Genomic DNA, 16,188 nt, shown 5'->3' with positions numbered 1-16,188 from the left:
ACATGTCCCCTTCTACACAGCTGTGCCAGGCAATATATAATGAAGTACTTACAGGCACACCTCAGAGATATTGTGGCTTTGGTTCCAGACCACAATAAAGTAAATATTGCAATAAAGAAAGTCACATAGTTTTTTGGTTTTCCAGGGCACATAAAAGTTATGTTTATACTATGCTATAGTCTATTAAGTGTGCAGTAGCATTATGTCTAAAAAATAATATATACATCTTAATCAAAAGTACTTTACTGCTAAGAAAGGCTAATGAGCCTTCAGCAGTTGTAACTTTTTTGCTGGTGGACGGTCTTGCTTTGATGTTGACGGCTGTTGACTGATCAGCGTGGTGGTTACTGAAGGTTGGGGTGGCTGCAGCAATTTCTTAAAATATGACAACAATGAAGTCTGCCACATTGATCAACTCTTCCTCTCACGACAGATTTCTCTATAGCATGTGATGCTGTTTGATAGCATTTAGCCCACAAAAATTTCAAAATTGGAGTCAATCCTCTCAAGTTCTGCTGCTGCTTTATCAACTTAGTTTATGGACTATTGTAAATCCTTTGTTGTCATTTTAACAATATTCACAGCAAATTTACCAAGATTCCATCTCAAGAAGCTACTTTCTTTGCTCATCCATAAGCAACTCCTCAACTGTTAAAAGTTTTATCGTGACATTACAACAATCAGCTATATCTTCTGGTTCCACTTCTAATTCTAGTTCTACCACATATGTACTTCCTCCACTGAAGTCTTGAACTCCTCAAAGTCATCCACGAGGGTTGGAATCAACTTCTTCCAAACTTTTGTTAATGTAGATATTTTTACCTCCTCCAATGCATTACAAATGTTCTTAATGGCATCTAGAATGGTGAGCCCTTTCCAAAAGGCTTTCGGTTTACTTTGCCCAGATCTATCAGAGGGATCACTATCTATAGTGCTATAGCTTTTTGAAATGTATTAATATTTCTTAAATAATAAGACTTAAAAGTCAAAATTACTCCTTGATCCATGGGCTGAGGAATGGATGTTGTGTTAGCAGGCATGAAAACAACATTAATCATCTTGTACATCTCTATCAGAGCTCTTCAGTGACCAGGTACATTGTCAATGATTATTATTTTGAAAGAAATTTTTTTTTCCTGAGCACTAGGTCTCAACAGTGGGTTTAAAATATTCAGTAAATGAAACTGTTCCAAAAGATCGACAAGAAGGGAATCCTCCCTAACTTATTCTATGAAGCCAGTATCACCCTGATATCAAAGGCAGGAAAAGATGAAACAAAAAAAGAAAACCACAGACCAATATCTCTGATGAACATAGATGCAAAAATCCCCCCCCACCAAAATGCTAGCAAACCAAATCTAACAGCATATCAAAAAATAATTGACCATGATCAAGTGAGTTTATCCCAAAGATGCAAGGATGCATCAACATATGTAAGCCAATAAATGCAATTCACCAATAAATAGATCTAAAAACGAAAACCATACAATCATCTCAACATACATGGAAAAGCATTTGATAAAATCCAGCATCCCTTCATGATAAAAACCCTCAAAAAAACTTGGCCTAGAAGTAACATAGTTCAAAGTAATAAAAGCCATATATGACAAATCCACAGCCAACATCATACTGAATGGGGAAAAGCTAAAAAGCATTCCCCCTGAGAACTGAAATAAGACAAGGATGCCTACTTTCACCACTTTTATTCAACATAGTACTGGAAGTCCTAGCCAAAGCAATCAATCAAGGAAAAGAAATACAGGGTATCCAAATTGGAAAAGAAGAAGTCAAATTATCTGTTTGTTGATAATATGATCTTATACCTGGAAAATCCTAAGGACTCCTCCAAGAGACTCCTAGATTTGATAAATAAATTCAGCAAAGTCTTGGTTTATAAAATTGATATAAAAAATGAATAGCATTTCTATGCACCAATAATGACCAAACTGAGAACCAAATCAAGAACTCAATCCCATTTACAATCACCGCAAGAAAAAGACCTAGGAATGTACTTAACTAAGGAGGTAAAAAATCTCTACAAAGAGAACTAAAAATCACTGATGAAAGAAATTGTAGATGACATAAACAAATGAAAAAACATCCCATGTTCATGGATTGGAAGAATAAATATTGTTAAAATGTTCATACTTCCCAAAGCAATCTACAGATTCAGTGCAATTGTTATCAAAATACCAATGTCATTTTTTACAGAGTTAGAAAAAAACAATTCTAAAATTCATATGGAACCAAAAAAGAGCCCAAATAGCCAAAGTAATCCTACGCAAAGAAAGAACACATCTGGAGGCATTACATTATCTGGCTTCGAATTACACTACAAGGCTATAGTAATCAAAACTGCATGATAATGTCCTAAAAGTGACACACAGATCAATGGAACAGAATATGGCATAAAAGTGACACACAGATCAATAGAATAGAGAACCCAGAAATAAAACCATATACTTATAATCAACTGATCTTTGACAAAGCAGATAAAAACATATATGAGGAAAAGGACACACTATTCAATAAATGATGCTGGGAAAATACGATAGCCACATGCAGAATGAAACTAGATCCCTATTTCTCAGCATATACAAACATTAACTCAAGATGGATTAAAGACTTAAATGTAAGACCTGAAACCAAAAAATCCTAGAAGAAACCCTTGGAAAAAACTTTTCTGGACATTGGCCTAGGCAAAAAATTCAGACTAAGACTAAGCAAATTCAATAAAAACAGACAAATAAGACTTAATTAAACTAAATCTTCTGTACAGAAAAAGAAATAATCAAAAGAGTAAACAGACAACCTACAGAATGGGAGAAAATATCTCCCACAAACTCTGTATCCATCTGAGGACTAATATCCAGAATCTATAAGGCACTCAAACAACTATGCAAGAATAAAACAACCCGATTAAAAAGTAGGCAAATGACATGAACAGGCATTTTTCAAAATAAGATAGACAAATGCTCAACACATCATTATCAGAGAAAAGCAAATTAAAACCACAATGAATGGCCATTATTAAAAAGTCAAAAACAATAGATGCTGTGATAGCTAACAGTGAAAAGGGAACACTTATACACTATTGGTGGGAATGTAAATTAGTACAACCTCTATGGAGATCAGTATAGAGATTTTCTCAAAGAACTAAAAGTAGATCTATCACTTGCACTAGTAGGTATTTACCCAAAGGAAAAGAAATCATTATATCTGAAAGATACCCACACTTATTATTTATCACTGCACAATTCAAAACTGTAAAGATATGGAATTAACCTAAGTATCCATTAATTCATGAGTGGATAAAGAAAATGTATACACACACATACACACATACCATGGAGTACTACTGAGCCGTAAAAAAATAACGTAATGTATTTTGCAGCAACTTGGATGGAACTGGAGGCCATTATCCTAAGTGAAGTAACTTAGGAACAGAAAAATAAATGCCACATGTTCTCAGTTATAAGTGGGAGCTAAACTATGGCTATGCAAAGATACACAGAGTGGTTTAATGGACCCTGGGAGCTCAAAAGGGGGATGGGAGGGTAAGGAATGAAAAATTACCTGTGGGGTACAATGTATACTATTTGAACGATGGGTACAAAAGCCGACACTTCACCAATACACAATATATACGTGTAGCAGAATTTAACTTATACCCACTAATTCTACTAAAATTTTTTAAAAAGGACAAAATATTCAGTAAACCATGCTGTGAATAGATGCGCTGCCATCCAGGTTTTGTTGTCCCAGCACAAGCAGAGTAGATTTAGCGTAATTCTTAAGGGCCCTAGGATTTCTGGAATGGTAAATGGGCACTGGCTTCCACTTAAGGTCACCAGCTACATTAGCCCCTCTCAAGAGAGTTAGCCCATCTTTGAAGGTTTGAAGCCAGAATTGATTTCTCTTCTCTAGCTACGAAAGTCCTCAATGGCATTTCTTCCAATAGAAGGCTGTTTCACCTACATTGAAAAATCTGTTTTTTGGTGTGGCCACCTTCATCAATGATCTTAGCTAGATCTTCTGGATAACTTGCTGCAGCTTCTCCATCAGCACTTGCTCCTTAACTTTCACTTTTATGTTCTGGAGATGACTTGTTTCCTTAAAGTTCATTAACCAACCTCTGCTGGCTTCCAGCTTTTCTCCCACAGCTTCCTCACCTCCCTCACTCTCATAGAACTGAAGAAGAGTTAGAGCCTTGCTCTGGATTAGGTGTTAGTTTACGGGTTCAAGGTGGCTGGTTTGTTCTTCTATCCAGACCACTCAAACTTTCTCCTCATCGGCAATAAGGCTGTTTTGTTTTCTTATCATTTGTGTGTTCACTGGAGTAGCACTTTTAATTTCCTTCAAGAACTTTTCTTTCACATTCACAGCTTGGCTATTTGTTACAAGAGGTCTAGCTTTCGGCCTACATTGGCTTTTGACATGCCTTCATCACTAAGCTTAATCACTTCTAGGTTTTGATTTAAAGTGAACATCTGAACACTTAGAGGACATTGTATTAATTGGCCTAATTTCAATATTGTGCCTCAGGGAATAGGGAGGCCTCAGGAGAAGGGGAGAGACAGGGGAATGTGGTGAAGGTGAAAGCTTGGATGGAATATTTTCAAGAAAGAATAAAAGGAAATGGAAACACCAAACATGGCCTGAATAACTCCTTGAAACAGTTTTGCTCTGATGGTGATCAGAGAAATGCAGCAGTCTCTGAAAGAAGTGTGGTCCAATGAGTGTTTTGTTTTTGTTTTTAAGATAGGAGAAATAGCATCGTATTTGTATGCTGATGAGCAAACAGCTCATCAGCTTTCCCTCCCTTGGTAGAAAGGGAAACGTTGATGATTCTGGACAGAGAGAAGAAATGCTAGCTGCGTCATTGAGCAGCTGGGCTGACCCTGATTCAGACGGTTCATTCTTAGAAGCAAAAGGGAAACCAGGGTATATAGACTCGGACACTGAAGTGACAGAAAGAAGCAGGGGAAGTTCTGTTGTGAAGTGTTCTTCTCATTGCTTTATCTTTCACTGAAAGAGTAGGCAAGGCTGTCAGGTGAATGTGGGGGTGGGGAGGCAGTGTAGAGATTTGAGGGTAGAGAAGTATTAGACTATTAATCTTTATGCAAAAAAACACATGCAAAAATAGAGCTAATTGTTTTGTTCCCCACAAGCCAATTTTCTCTGTTATATGTCTTATTTTAGGGAATATCATAATTCTCCCTCTTACAACCTATCTAAAAACCTAGGAAGTATTTTAAATTCTTCCTCCATCAATTTAATTCCTTGACCTCTCCAACAGAAGCTTAACAAATCCCCAAAAACCTCCTTACCAGCTTTTCTGCCTCTAGACACAGTACTCTTTCTGTATATGAGCAAACATGGAAATTATTTAATTATCTAAATCTATCAAGTGTCCAATTATGTGGCTCTGGGTTAAATATTAAACAAAGAAACAGTTCAGACCTAATGCTGTGGCCACACAGATCTTTAAATAACAACAAACGTTTCCTGGCTTAAAGAAAATTCAGCACCTCCTTTGCCTGGCATTAGGGGGCTCTTCCTGAGCCCTGCCTACCTGTGTGGCCTCATTTCCACGCACTTCCCTCCTTCCAGTTTATACTCACGCAAACGCTATTCCAAAGTAACTGACACATTCTTCTCCCTGCTTTTGGTCCACGAACAGATGCAGAAAATAAAGGTGCAGAAAGACACAGCAATGAGCATCCCCATGGATAGTAAGCACCAAAGTACTCATCATCACATGCAGTGATCTCATGTAAAAGATCATTTGTGGCACATTTTAAAAGTCTTTTTCTAATAACACCTCAATCATTTGCCACCACACAAAGAGGTAGACACATCTTGCTATTTTTCTCCTTGGTCTTTAATTCTCTACTTCCTCTTTTCCCTTTGACTCAAGCCAAGCCTGAACTCCAACTTACTACCTTTGTGTAAACCCAGTCTGTGTTGTGTCTGGTAGTTTGTATCATTTTTCAGTACATGAAAGGTTGAGAAAAAATGACTTCAAAATATTATTTTAATGAGCAGAGTACCTCTTTTACCATCTGGCCAGTTTTAAAGAAAAATAATAAATATAGATTTATATGCTATACAGAATAAATAATAACAATGTATTAACACTAATTCTGGTGGGTTTAAAATATCTCCACAAATTCTTTGATGCTACTGTCTTTGAGAGGTGAATCCCAATTTCCCTCCCCTTCAGTTTGGGCAGGATTTAATGCCTCACTTCTACAGAACAGAATACGGCAAGTCTTGGTGGCGTGCAACTTTGGAGACCAGGTCATACAAGGCACTGTTGCTTCCTCCTTGCTCACTCTCTCTTGCATGGCTCAGCCTGGGAAGTCAGCTGCCATGTTGGGGAAGGACACCAAGCAACTTAAGGAGAGAGGCCCCGTGGCTGGGAACCGGGAACTCCTGCTAACAAGCCCTTGGAAGTGGATGCTCAAGCATTAGACAAAGCAGCCCCTGCCTATGTCCTGAGTGCAGCCCGGTGACACCTGGGCCAGCCCTACTCAGCACGCTAAACCACTTCAGAATTCCTGAACCACAGAAACTTGGAGATGATAAATGTTTGCTCAATATCACTAAGTTTAGTGGAATTTGTTACACTGCAAGAGATAACCAATACAGTATAGTACTTATGATTATTAAATAATTTGTAATAATCAAATAGATCTGGAATTCTAAACCTAAGTAATTTTCACTTTATTTCAACCACTATGAACTGACACACAAAAAAATTAAAAATTTATGTCACCATCTCTTTCTAATTTAAATTCAGCCTAGCATATTAATTTCTACTCTGTGATAGAAGAGAGGCAAGTAGGAAGTTTTAGCTGAGGGTTTAATAAGAAGGAATGCAGAGTATTTAACACTTTATAAAGCATTTTACCTGTGTAATCTTAGCTCGTAATAGATGAATATAGATGTTTCCACATAGATCTATTGAGAACAGCAATTTCATTGACAATCACCTTAGTCTTGTAGGAATGCATGAAAACACAAAAACTTTTTTAATCACCAAAATCCATCCAAGGGTCTTAATGAATGGTGTTGGCTCAGATAGTATACAAGAAATTATTTATGCAACTGGTTCCAGACATCTAATATCCATTATTCAGGGACTATGTAAAATTCCTCAAAATTAAATTTGTAAATGATCCATTAAATTAAAAGTGTAATGCAGTCCAACAAGTGACGGAATGGTTATCCTGAAAGATCCAGTGAACGTAAACCTCCTATTGAATAAAAGGCATTCAGTATGACCCAAAGTTTCTGAGCATTAAAAATAAGCTATCTATTTTATCTCATAGAGCCTACCATTAATTTAGTCTTGAGTTTCAAGCTTTTATTCAACCTTTCTTCTTCGCCTGGATCAGCAATGCAGACTCAGGGATGTCACCTATTAGCATGATGTTTTTCATCTGCTGCTCTTAAGAAACGTTCTCTTAAGAAAGTGGTTAACATCTTCATAAAATACACTTGTTTATTATTATTTAAAGGGCAGTGTGGAACAGCAAAAAGAAAGGATCATCACCATGACATCAAGTCCAGAACAAATGGCAAATGGAAACTCTGCGGAGCACTTTTGTTTCTAAAACAAAGCTACAAGAAAAGAATATTGCCAGGGGAATAAATGCAATGAACAATTTATAAGTTTTAAAAACACATAACTAGCCAATTCTCTGAGATTAAAATAGATCTAGATTGAGCAACAGCAATCTGCTAATAAATTCTGGGGATTGTTGTAGTTATATTTTCATCTATTTTAAATAGAATTGAAGGATTATGCATAAAACTACAATGGTTATTTGCTCCAACTTTACTTGCCAAATTTTAGAAAGCTCCAGTCGGGACTGTGAGCGTGAGATCACAGACAAGGACCTCCTTGGCCTCCACCTTCCCTGGAGACCAGCCATCTGCCACCAGGAGCATGTATGGGCTTCCTCCCTTGAGGCTGTGGGATAAACAGAGCAGGGGGCTTTCGTTCCTCCTCAGGGACTTCTCTTAGCTCCCCCGTCAGTCCAGTCTTTCCTTGAACTTGTGTGTTGGATATTTGACTCATTTAACATTTATCGTGTTACTTTGTATAAGATATTTAATTTTTCATGTACCTCTCCAAATTGGAAAAAAATTAAAAGCAAGCATCCTTCCTGCTTCCTTTTAAAAAAATATCCTTACTGCCTAAACCAGTGCTCTACATATGGCAGTGATAATTACTTGTCAAAACAAGATAATTTAGGGAAAATATGTGAGAATATTTTTAAGTGAGTATACTGTTATAAAACTTAAATTCTAGAAAACATTCACTTTTGTATATTGCTGTAGGAATTACACATCTGATTCCATTAATGCCTTATTTTGTGATTTTTGGCAAGCATTAATCACTTTGATTTATCAAAGTATCTAAAAAACTCATAAAAATCAGCTGATGCTTTTAAAAATCTTTTCAAGTTGTTTTTAGAAAAGGAAGATATAGGTAACTAGGTATTTAGCTAAGATGCTCCTTTATCACATTGTAATGAATTTATCCTAAATCCTCTATTTTAGCTGACACATTTGCATCAAAGAATTTCAAGTATATCATCAAGTATGATAAAATAAAATCAAGATGACAGGATAAAAATAGAAAAGGAGGAAAGAGCTCTGATTCCAAATTGGATTTCTGCTTAATAACTGGAGTTGATGTTAAACAATGGTGTTTAAGCCTAGCCTTAAACACATTATTGGATATAATCTCCAGCACCAATCAATAAGAAATTTTCAGAGGTTGCATTATTTCATAATGCCCTGCCTTCTACCCCCATTCCCTCCTCTCCAAGTGATCTACAGAAAAAAAGAAAAAAAAAATCAGTAGGCCCTGAGTGACAAACAGGGCTCTGAGAGGAGTTAACATCTAGGGTCAGTTAGACTGATACAGCCCCTGTAAATAAAAAAAGAAACTCATCTTCACTATGTCATAACAAGCAACACTATAGGGCAGAGCAGGATTTCAGAAATAGGTCATCTGAGCTAGACGGAAAGAGTTGAATTTCTCTGCAATTCTTTACTAAACATAAAAGAATTCTACCTGAGAAATAACTAATGCAAGTGACAAAAATAAAAACTGATCCAAGTGCATAGGTCTGAAAAATCCTGATTCAAGTCTGAAAGAAATTTTTTTTTTTTTTTTGAGACAGAGTCTCGCTTTGTTGCCCAGGCTAGAGTGAGTGCCGTGGCGTCCTAGCTCACAGCAACCTCAAACTCCTGGGCTCGAGTGATCCTTCTGCCTCAGCCTCCCGGGTAGCTGGGACTACAGGCATGTGCCACCATGCCCGGCTAATTTTTTCTATATATATCAGTTGGCCAATTAATTTCTTTCTATTTATAGTAGAGACGGGGTCTCGCTCTTGCTCAGGCTGGTTTTGAACTCCTGACCTTGAGCAATCCGCCCGCCTCGGCCTCCCAAGAGCTAGGATTACAGGCGTGAGCCACAGCGCCCGGCCAGTCTGAAAGAAATTTAACAGCAGCTCTAAAAATTCACATACTTTCTGCAAATTTTTTATTTTTTTCATTATGCTTCATGTGCAATCATGGCTCTGTTCTGGAGCACACTGGCTCAGATCAACATGAAATATGCTCCTGTTACTCTTTTATCCCTGGAAAACTTTCCTCTTAAGGCATTATAGAGGATATAACTGTGATCTCTCTCTCTCTCTCTCTCTCTCTCTCTCTCTCATTTTTCATTTTAAAAAGAGTCTGTCTGCAGAGTGGTTTAAACACTGACACTGACAGGTCATCACACAGCCAGGTCTCATTGCCACCTTCAAGTCCTGCTTCTGTCTGGGGCCACGTTACACGCATTGGTGTACCCCCCACACCTCCCACCTCCCACGCCAGCAAGGTCAGCAGTAATCTGAATTCGCATTGTAGTGTCTCAAGAAAACACCACTGGGAGGGAAGGAGAGTGCAGTCATCACCCACAGTAGACTTTTAAGAAACCCTCTTGTCCATAATATGACCCCATAATCACATTGCCTGGGTTGGAGTCTCAGCTTTGCCGCTTTCTAGTTCTGTGACTGTGAGCAAGTTCCCTAAATGTTCCATGTCTCAGTTTTCTCATCTGTTAAATGGAAATAAGATCATGACTACTTCCGATGGTTGTTATGAAGATTAAATGAATCACGATTTGTCAGGCCCTTGGAGCAGTTTCCATAGCATTTGCTCAGTAAATATCACTTATGTTCATTGTCACCTACACACAAGGCAGTACTTCCAAAGTCCTACCCAAAGGTCTACCCCCTCTTCCTCAAACCACTCTCCCTTATACAGCCGGCACTGGCTCTCTTCTCTTCCTTTCCTGCTTTTTCTTTTTGTCTTTATTGATTTTTCCTAACCAGTAGCTCTCTGACCTTTCTAAAATAAATTATTTTAGCCTCCTCAAGCTTCTCATGGTTTTTTTTTTTTTTTTCTTTTTCTTTTTCCACTTTGCCCTTAAGGCCATTTCCTTAGGAGGGAACAGGGAGAGGGGAAAATTGCAAAAATTTATCCTCTATGATTTTTTTCAAAAATTGCTGTCACAAAAGTTTAGGAATATCTATGATTCTTACTTCTAAAAAAGTACTGCTGTGTCTATAACACTTAAGAGCGTAACGTGGATGAAAAGAACTGAACATTTTTAATTAGTTGAAATATTTCATAAGAAGAGGAGGCAAATGAAGAGCTTAGATATTTTAGTGAATCTTAAAAATCTTCCTGAAATTTTCTGGCCTATGTTGTAGTTCAGATTTTAGTATCCAATATTCAACTGCTCCATTCAGACAGCTTTCGAGTTGGTACCTACCTATGCCTTTAAAAACCAGTGTCTCTAAAAGGTACCAGGATACTTTGTAAATAATCAATAAAGAGTAATTCAATAATCACAGTTCTTTTTAGTTTCCTTGGTAATTAGTTGGAATGGGTGTTGGCTTACTAGATACAGACACATAAAGAGAAGACACGGAACTCATTTTGCCTCATTTATGAGGAAAAACAGTGAAGAATATTTCTCTTTTAAAGCTTAAAGTTTGTAAGAAGGTAATGAGCAGACTAGTGAGTCGGGGCTGAGCTGGTTACCATGGGGTCCCCCAGCTGGCTAATGGCATCTTCACGTAGCTCTCTTATTCTTGTCTCTTAAAAAAGCTCTATTAGTTCTGGGTCTCCTTTTAAAAACAAATACCTGCCCTTTATTGAACATTTCCAGTGTGCCAGGAACTCTGTTTAAGCCTTTCACATGCATGAGTGTATTTAATCTTCCCTACAAACCTCTGAGGCAGGTCCTCTTAGTACCTCATTTTGCAAATGAGGAAACCGAGCTCAAAGGGATTAACCAGTCCCACCCTGAGTAGTGGCAGGGACATCCTTATGACCCGATTCAAGCCCAGGGCAAGCAATCTTATTAATTACTCCCAAGAGCCTCGCTGCAACTCTCTGTCTCGATTTCAGAAATTTCGTGAGAGAGCAGTTACATGTGTACTCAAAAGTAAACACTGCCCTGAGTTTGTTTACAAAGGTACAAATTTAAAGACAATTCTGGAAGTCGAATACTTCATCTTGTTAGTGGCCTTGGTTCTGGGTCAGCCAAATTACTTTTTTACATTACAGCAGCCACACTGACAGTACACTTATTCTAATTGTTTCTCTTCATTATTTTCTCTGAAAAAGTAATTCTCAGAGTTAATAATTTTGACCTGGATACTGCAAATCTGGGAGAAGAGGGAGCGATGAGGAGAGGCCATGGAGTGGGCAGGGTTGGTACGATGTTTCAAAAGCTGTGTCTTGGAAACCCTCTCTAGAGCAAAGTTACAGGCGAGTATCCCATATCCAAAAATGCTTGGGACCAGAAGTGTTTCGAATTTCAGAATTTTTTTGATTCTGGAATATTTGCATTATATCAGTTGAGCATCCCTAACAGGAAAATCTGAAATCTGAAATGCTCCAATGAGTGTCACTTTGAGTGTCACGAACTCAAAAAGTTTCAGATTTTGGAGCATTTAGGATTTTAGAGTTTCAGATTAGGGATACTCAACCAGTACTAAGTCTCCAGTGAAATTAAGGAAAGTTTGGGTTTTTTTGTTTGAGACAGGGTAGATGCAATGGTGTCATCATAGCTCACAGCAACCTCAAACTCTTGGGCTCAAGCAATCCTACTGCCTCAGCCTCCCAAGTAGCTGGGACTACAGATACGTATGCCACCAAGCCTGGCTAATTTTTCTATTTTTAGTAGAGATGGGGTCTTGCTCTTGCTCAGGTTGGTCTCACACTCCTGAGGTCAAGTGATCCTCCCACCTCAGCCTCCCAGAGTGCTAGGATTATAGGTGTGAGCCACTGTCCCTGGCCTACTGAAGGTTTTTTAATCTAATGAAATGTTTGGTGTGAGTAAACTTTTTTGGAAACCAGTGAAGAACCCAAGGTTCATATCAAACCATCACAGGATAAAACAGACCAGCAGGAGAGGGTGTGGGAGCAGAGAGAGGGACACGAGGAAGCTCAGGGCCCCAGCAGAAATCTTAAGGAAAGCTCTGGACCATCTGGGGACCTGTGGCTGAAATCAGATCTGTAAGCAAACAGCAGGCTTTGGCTGAGAGTGGGGTTGTACATTCATGTAATGAAATTTAAATCATCCCCTACTACTAGAATGACTAGAATAAAAAGACTGAAATGCTATGTGTTACCAAGGATGTAAAGTAACTGGAACTCTCATACATTGCTGGTAAGAATGAAATATGATACAGTCACTTTGGAAGAGAGTTTGGAAGTTTCTTATAAGATTAAACATATACCTACCATATGACTTAGCAACTGTTCTCCTATATATTTATCCAAGAGATATGAAAACATAGGGCCACACTAAGACCTGTAGGCAAACACTGACAACAGCTTTTGTCACAACAGACACAAACTGGAAGCAACTCAAATGTCTATGGACTGGTAAATGCACAAACTGTAGTATTTCCTTACCATGGAAGAAATCACTCAGCAATAAAAAGGAACAAACTACCAGTATGTGCAAGTAAATCTCACAAGCATTGTGCTAAGTGAAAGAAGCTAGATATAAGAGATCACATACTGTATAATTCCATTTATATGACATTTTAGAAAAAGCAAAACAACAGTGACAAAAAGCAGATCAGTGACTGTCAGGGGCCAGAGGCTGAGGGAGGAGGAGGAGATCAACTGCAAAGGAGTACAGGGTAGTATCTGAGATGACAGAAACATTCTGTATCTTGATTTCAGTGGTGGGTACATGACTATATACATTTGTCAAAATTCATCAAACTGCTCCCTTAAACTGATCGAATTCACTTTTTCCTAGTGATTTTGTTGCCTTCTCCTAGGTTCCCCCAGTCTCTACTGCTGGAGAGATCATGGATGGCTATCTAGAAAGAGACATTTAATCAGAGCATGATTTGGGCTGAATTCCTTTGCCAATACAAAGTTGTTTTTTAGGCCATGATTTTAAAGTATACACAGTAACTCAAAGCTGAACATTGTCTTCTCAAGTGCAGAGAACCATAATCATAGTCCTTGGTTTATAACTAGGCCTGCCAGATAAAATTTGAGTCAAGTTTGAGTTCAGATAAACAAAAAACAACTTTTTAGTGTAATGATGTCTGAAATATTACAAGGGCCACACTTTTTAATCTGCTGTATCTGGCAACCCTATTAATAACACTATAGTCATCAGTCCACACATGGCCTTTTCAGTTTTATATATTCATTCATATACTGAGGTGATTAAACTAATTAATCTCAGGTCATAGCTGCAAGTATTTAGTAACTATTGCTGGAACTACCATCTTAAAAAACCATGTGGCAAGGCTAAGGCACTGGGAATGACTACCGAGGAGTGACTGACTCAGGACCTTGTTAATCAAACTGTGATCTGCAGACCCAGCTTGGTCCTTGTTAGAAAGATAAGAATCTCAGGTTCCACCTAGACTTACTATTAAATTCAGAATCTGCATTTCAACAAGACCTCCAGGTGATTTCGGAATCACCTATGCACGATAAAGTTTCAAAAGCACTGATTTAGAAAGCTATGTTTTAGGAAAAATCCCCAGGGCAGTGATAAGCAGGATGGATTGAAGGGAAATTGACTGTAAGTACAGAAGCCTCTTACAAGAATATTTAGAAAGCTTAAGCACCACTTCAAGATCTGAATTACGGTGCAGGCAGCAGGAATAAAAAGAAAGGAATTGAAGCGAAAAACATTCTAATAGAAAAAATCAATGGGACTTGGTAACAGACTGGACAGAGGGAAAGGAAAGATATCCAAATTTAAATATAAATCAGGTACAAGCATCAGGTACCTCTAATATGACTGGCAGTGGTTTTCCATGTTGGCCATGCCTTGTAATCACTTGGAGCTTTAGCAAATACTGACACCGGGGTCTCAGGCCCAGAGATTCTGATTAAAAAGGTGAAGCCTGGGCATGGGAGTTTTAAAATGCTATATTCAGATAGCTGGTAGAACATTATTTCTGGGTGTGTCTCTGAGGGTGCTTCCAGAAGACAGTGGCATTTGAATAAGTAAAAAGGATCCTCCCTCCCCAACATGGGTGGCACCATCCAATCCGGGGAGGGCCTGGGAAGAACAAAAAGGCAGCAGAAGAGGGAAGAGGGAATTCACTCTCTCTTCAGAAGCTGGGACATCCATTCTCTTCTTCCCTGGACATCAGAACTCCAGTTCCTTAGGCCTGTGGACACTGAGCCTCGTACAGTGGCGCCCTAGGGTTCAGGCTGAGTGACACCACAGGCTGCCCTGGGTCTCCAGCCTGAAACTGGCACATCATGGCACTTGCTGGCCCCCATACCTGCATGAGCCAACTCCCACGATACCCCGATTTATCTGTGTACAGCCTGCTGATTCTGTGCTCGGAGAACCCTGACCAATGCAATTGGCAGTCTTCTAGATTCTTCCAGTTAGTTGTAATGTGCGGTCAGGATTGAAAACGCTCAACTGAAAATTTCAGTTTAACTGATAATTTATTAACTATTTTTTTTGAAATGAGTGTAAAATGAAGGGGGAATTCAGTGCTAACAGAAGCCAATCTTGCAGTTAGGTGAAATATAAACCAACATACTTTCATTTGCTTGTTATAATTTCACATCAAAATTTGCACAGTTAGAATTAGCTACAATTTCCAATTTTTCAAAACCTCAATTTGAAGCCAAAGAAATCAGCTGATGACCACTGCAATGGATGACATTTTTTAAATGATTATTACTCATACACTTAAACTGTAACATCAAATCAACTGATTCCAATCACAGCCATAATTACATATCTTAAGATAGAAAATGGCTTCAGGGGAAGTGGGAAGGAAAGAAATGACATGTATAAAATTTATTTCTAAGTCAAAGGTCATAGTAAACTCTTTATCAGGATTCAACCTTGTAACTAAAGTCTAAATAAAAAATATCAAGCAGAACATTTAAGTACTTACTACTTTATAGCTAACTTGTCACTATAACAATATTTCATATATGCATAAAGTAAAAAAAATTCAAAAGGAAAAATATTTCCAAATAATCTTTTATAAAATGGAAAATCAGCTTACCTCTTCCCTGTGGTTCTTAATTGGCATACAAAGAATACTTTGTGTCTTGTAGCCTGTAATTTGATCAACTTCTGCATTGAACCGAGGATCCTAGTAAGGAAAAAGAAATTCAATTTAATAACTGACCTGCTCAAAGATTGATTTGATTTTTTTTGATTTATTAGATTAGAAAAATCTAACCTTCGACTTACCTTGGCACTCTAACAATTTTATCATTGTGAAAGGCATCAAGTCATGTAAGTATCTATCAACTTTGACAATGATAAATTTCAGGGCTTGGCTTTAGCAGCTCGAGTTTGTGAGAAAAAAAATACAGACTTGAACAAATGTTCATAAATAAAATAAATTCGAAATATTAACCATTTTAGACATCCATACTTAAATCAGGAGAAAGTGGCATCTCTCCACCTGTGTAATACGTGTCTCCCTCTTCTCACCTGACTCTACTATGCAATCCAGAGAAAAGGATCTCTGCCCTAAAACCTTTTTTAAAGACGACCCCCAAAACAATCTCTGCAATAAATGACTTTACTTCCTTTATAATGGTTGTTTTTACATTTCCTCGGTATTCTGTCCTTCTATC

The 16,188-nt window shown here is 38.0% G+C and overlaps 1 protein-coding gene across 3 annotated transcripts in view; it reads right to left on the bottom strand.

Moving 5' to 3' along the window:
• Positions 1–16,188, bottom strand: part of PDE5A (phosphodiesterase 5A) — a 124,197-nt gene that overhangs the window by 79,097 nt on the left and 28,912 nt on the right. For all 3 annotated transcript variants that reach the window (XM_075998317.1, XM_075998319.1, XM_075998318.1), the window contains exon 3: positions 15,606–15,695. In XM_075998317.1, the coding sequence (XP_075854432.1) occupies positions 15,606–15,695 (90 nt within the window). The remainder of the gene's footprint in view (positions 1–15,605; positions 15,696–16,188) is intronic.

This window comes from Microcebus murinus, chromosome 27 (genome assembly GCF_040939455.1).
Source record: "Microcebus murinus isolate Inina chromosome 27, M.murinus_Inina_mat1.0, whole genome shotgun sequence".
In the NCBI taxonomy this organism is placed as follows: Eukaryota; Metazoa; Chordata; class Mammalia; order Primates; family Cheirogaleidae; genus Microcebus; species Microcebus murinus.
The sequence above is the reverse complement of the archived record's forward strand: the minus strand, read 5'-3'. Positions and strand labels throughout refer to the sequence as shown.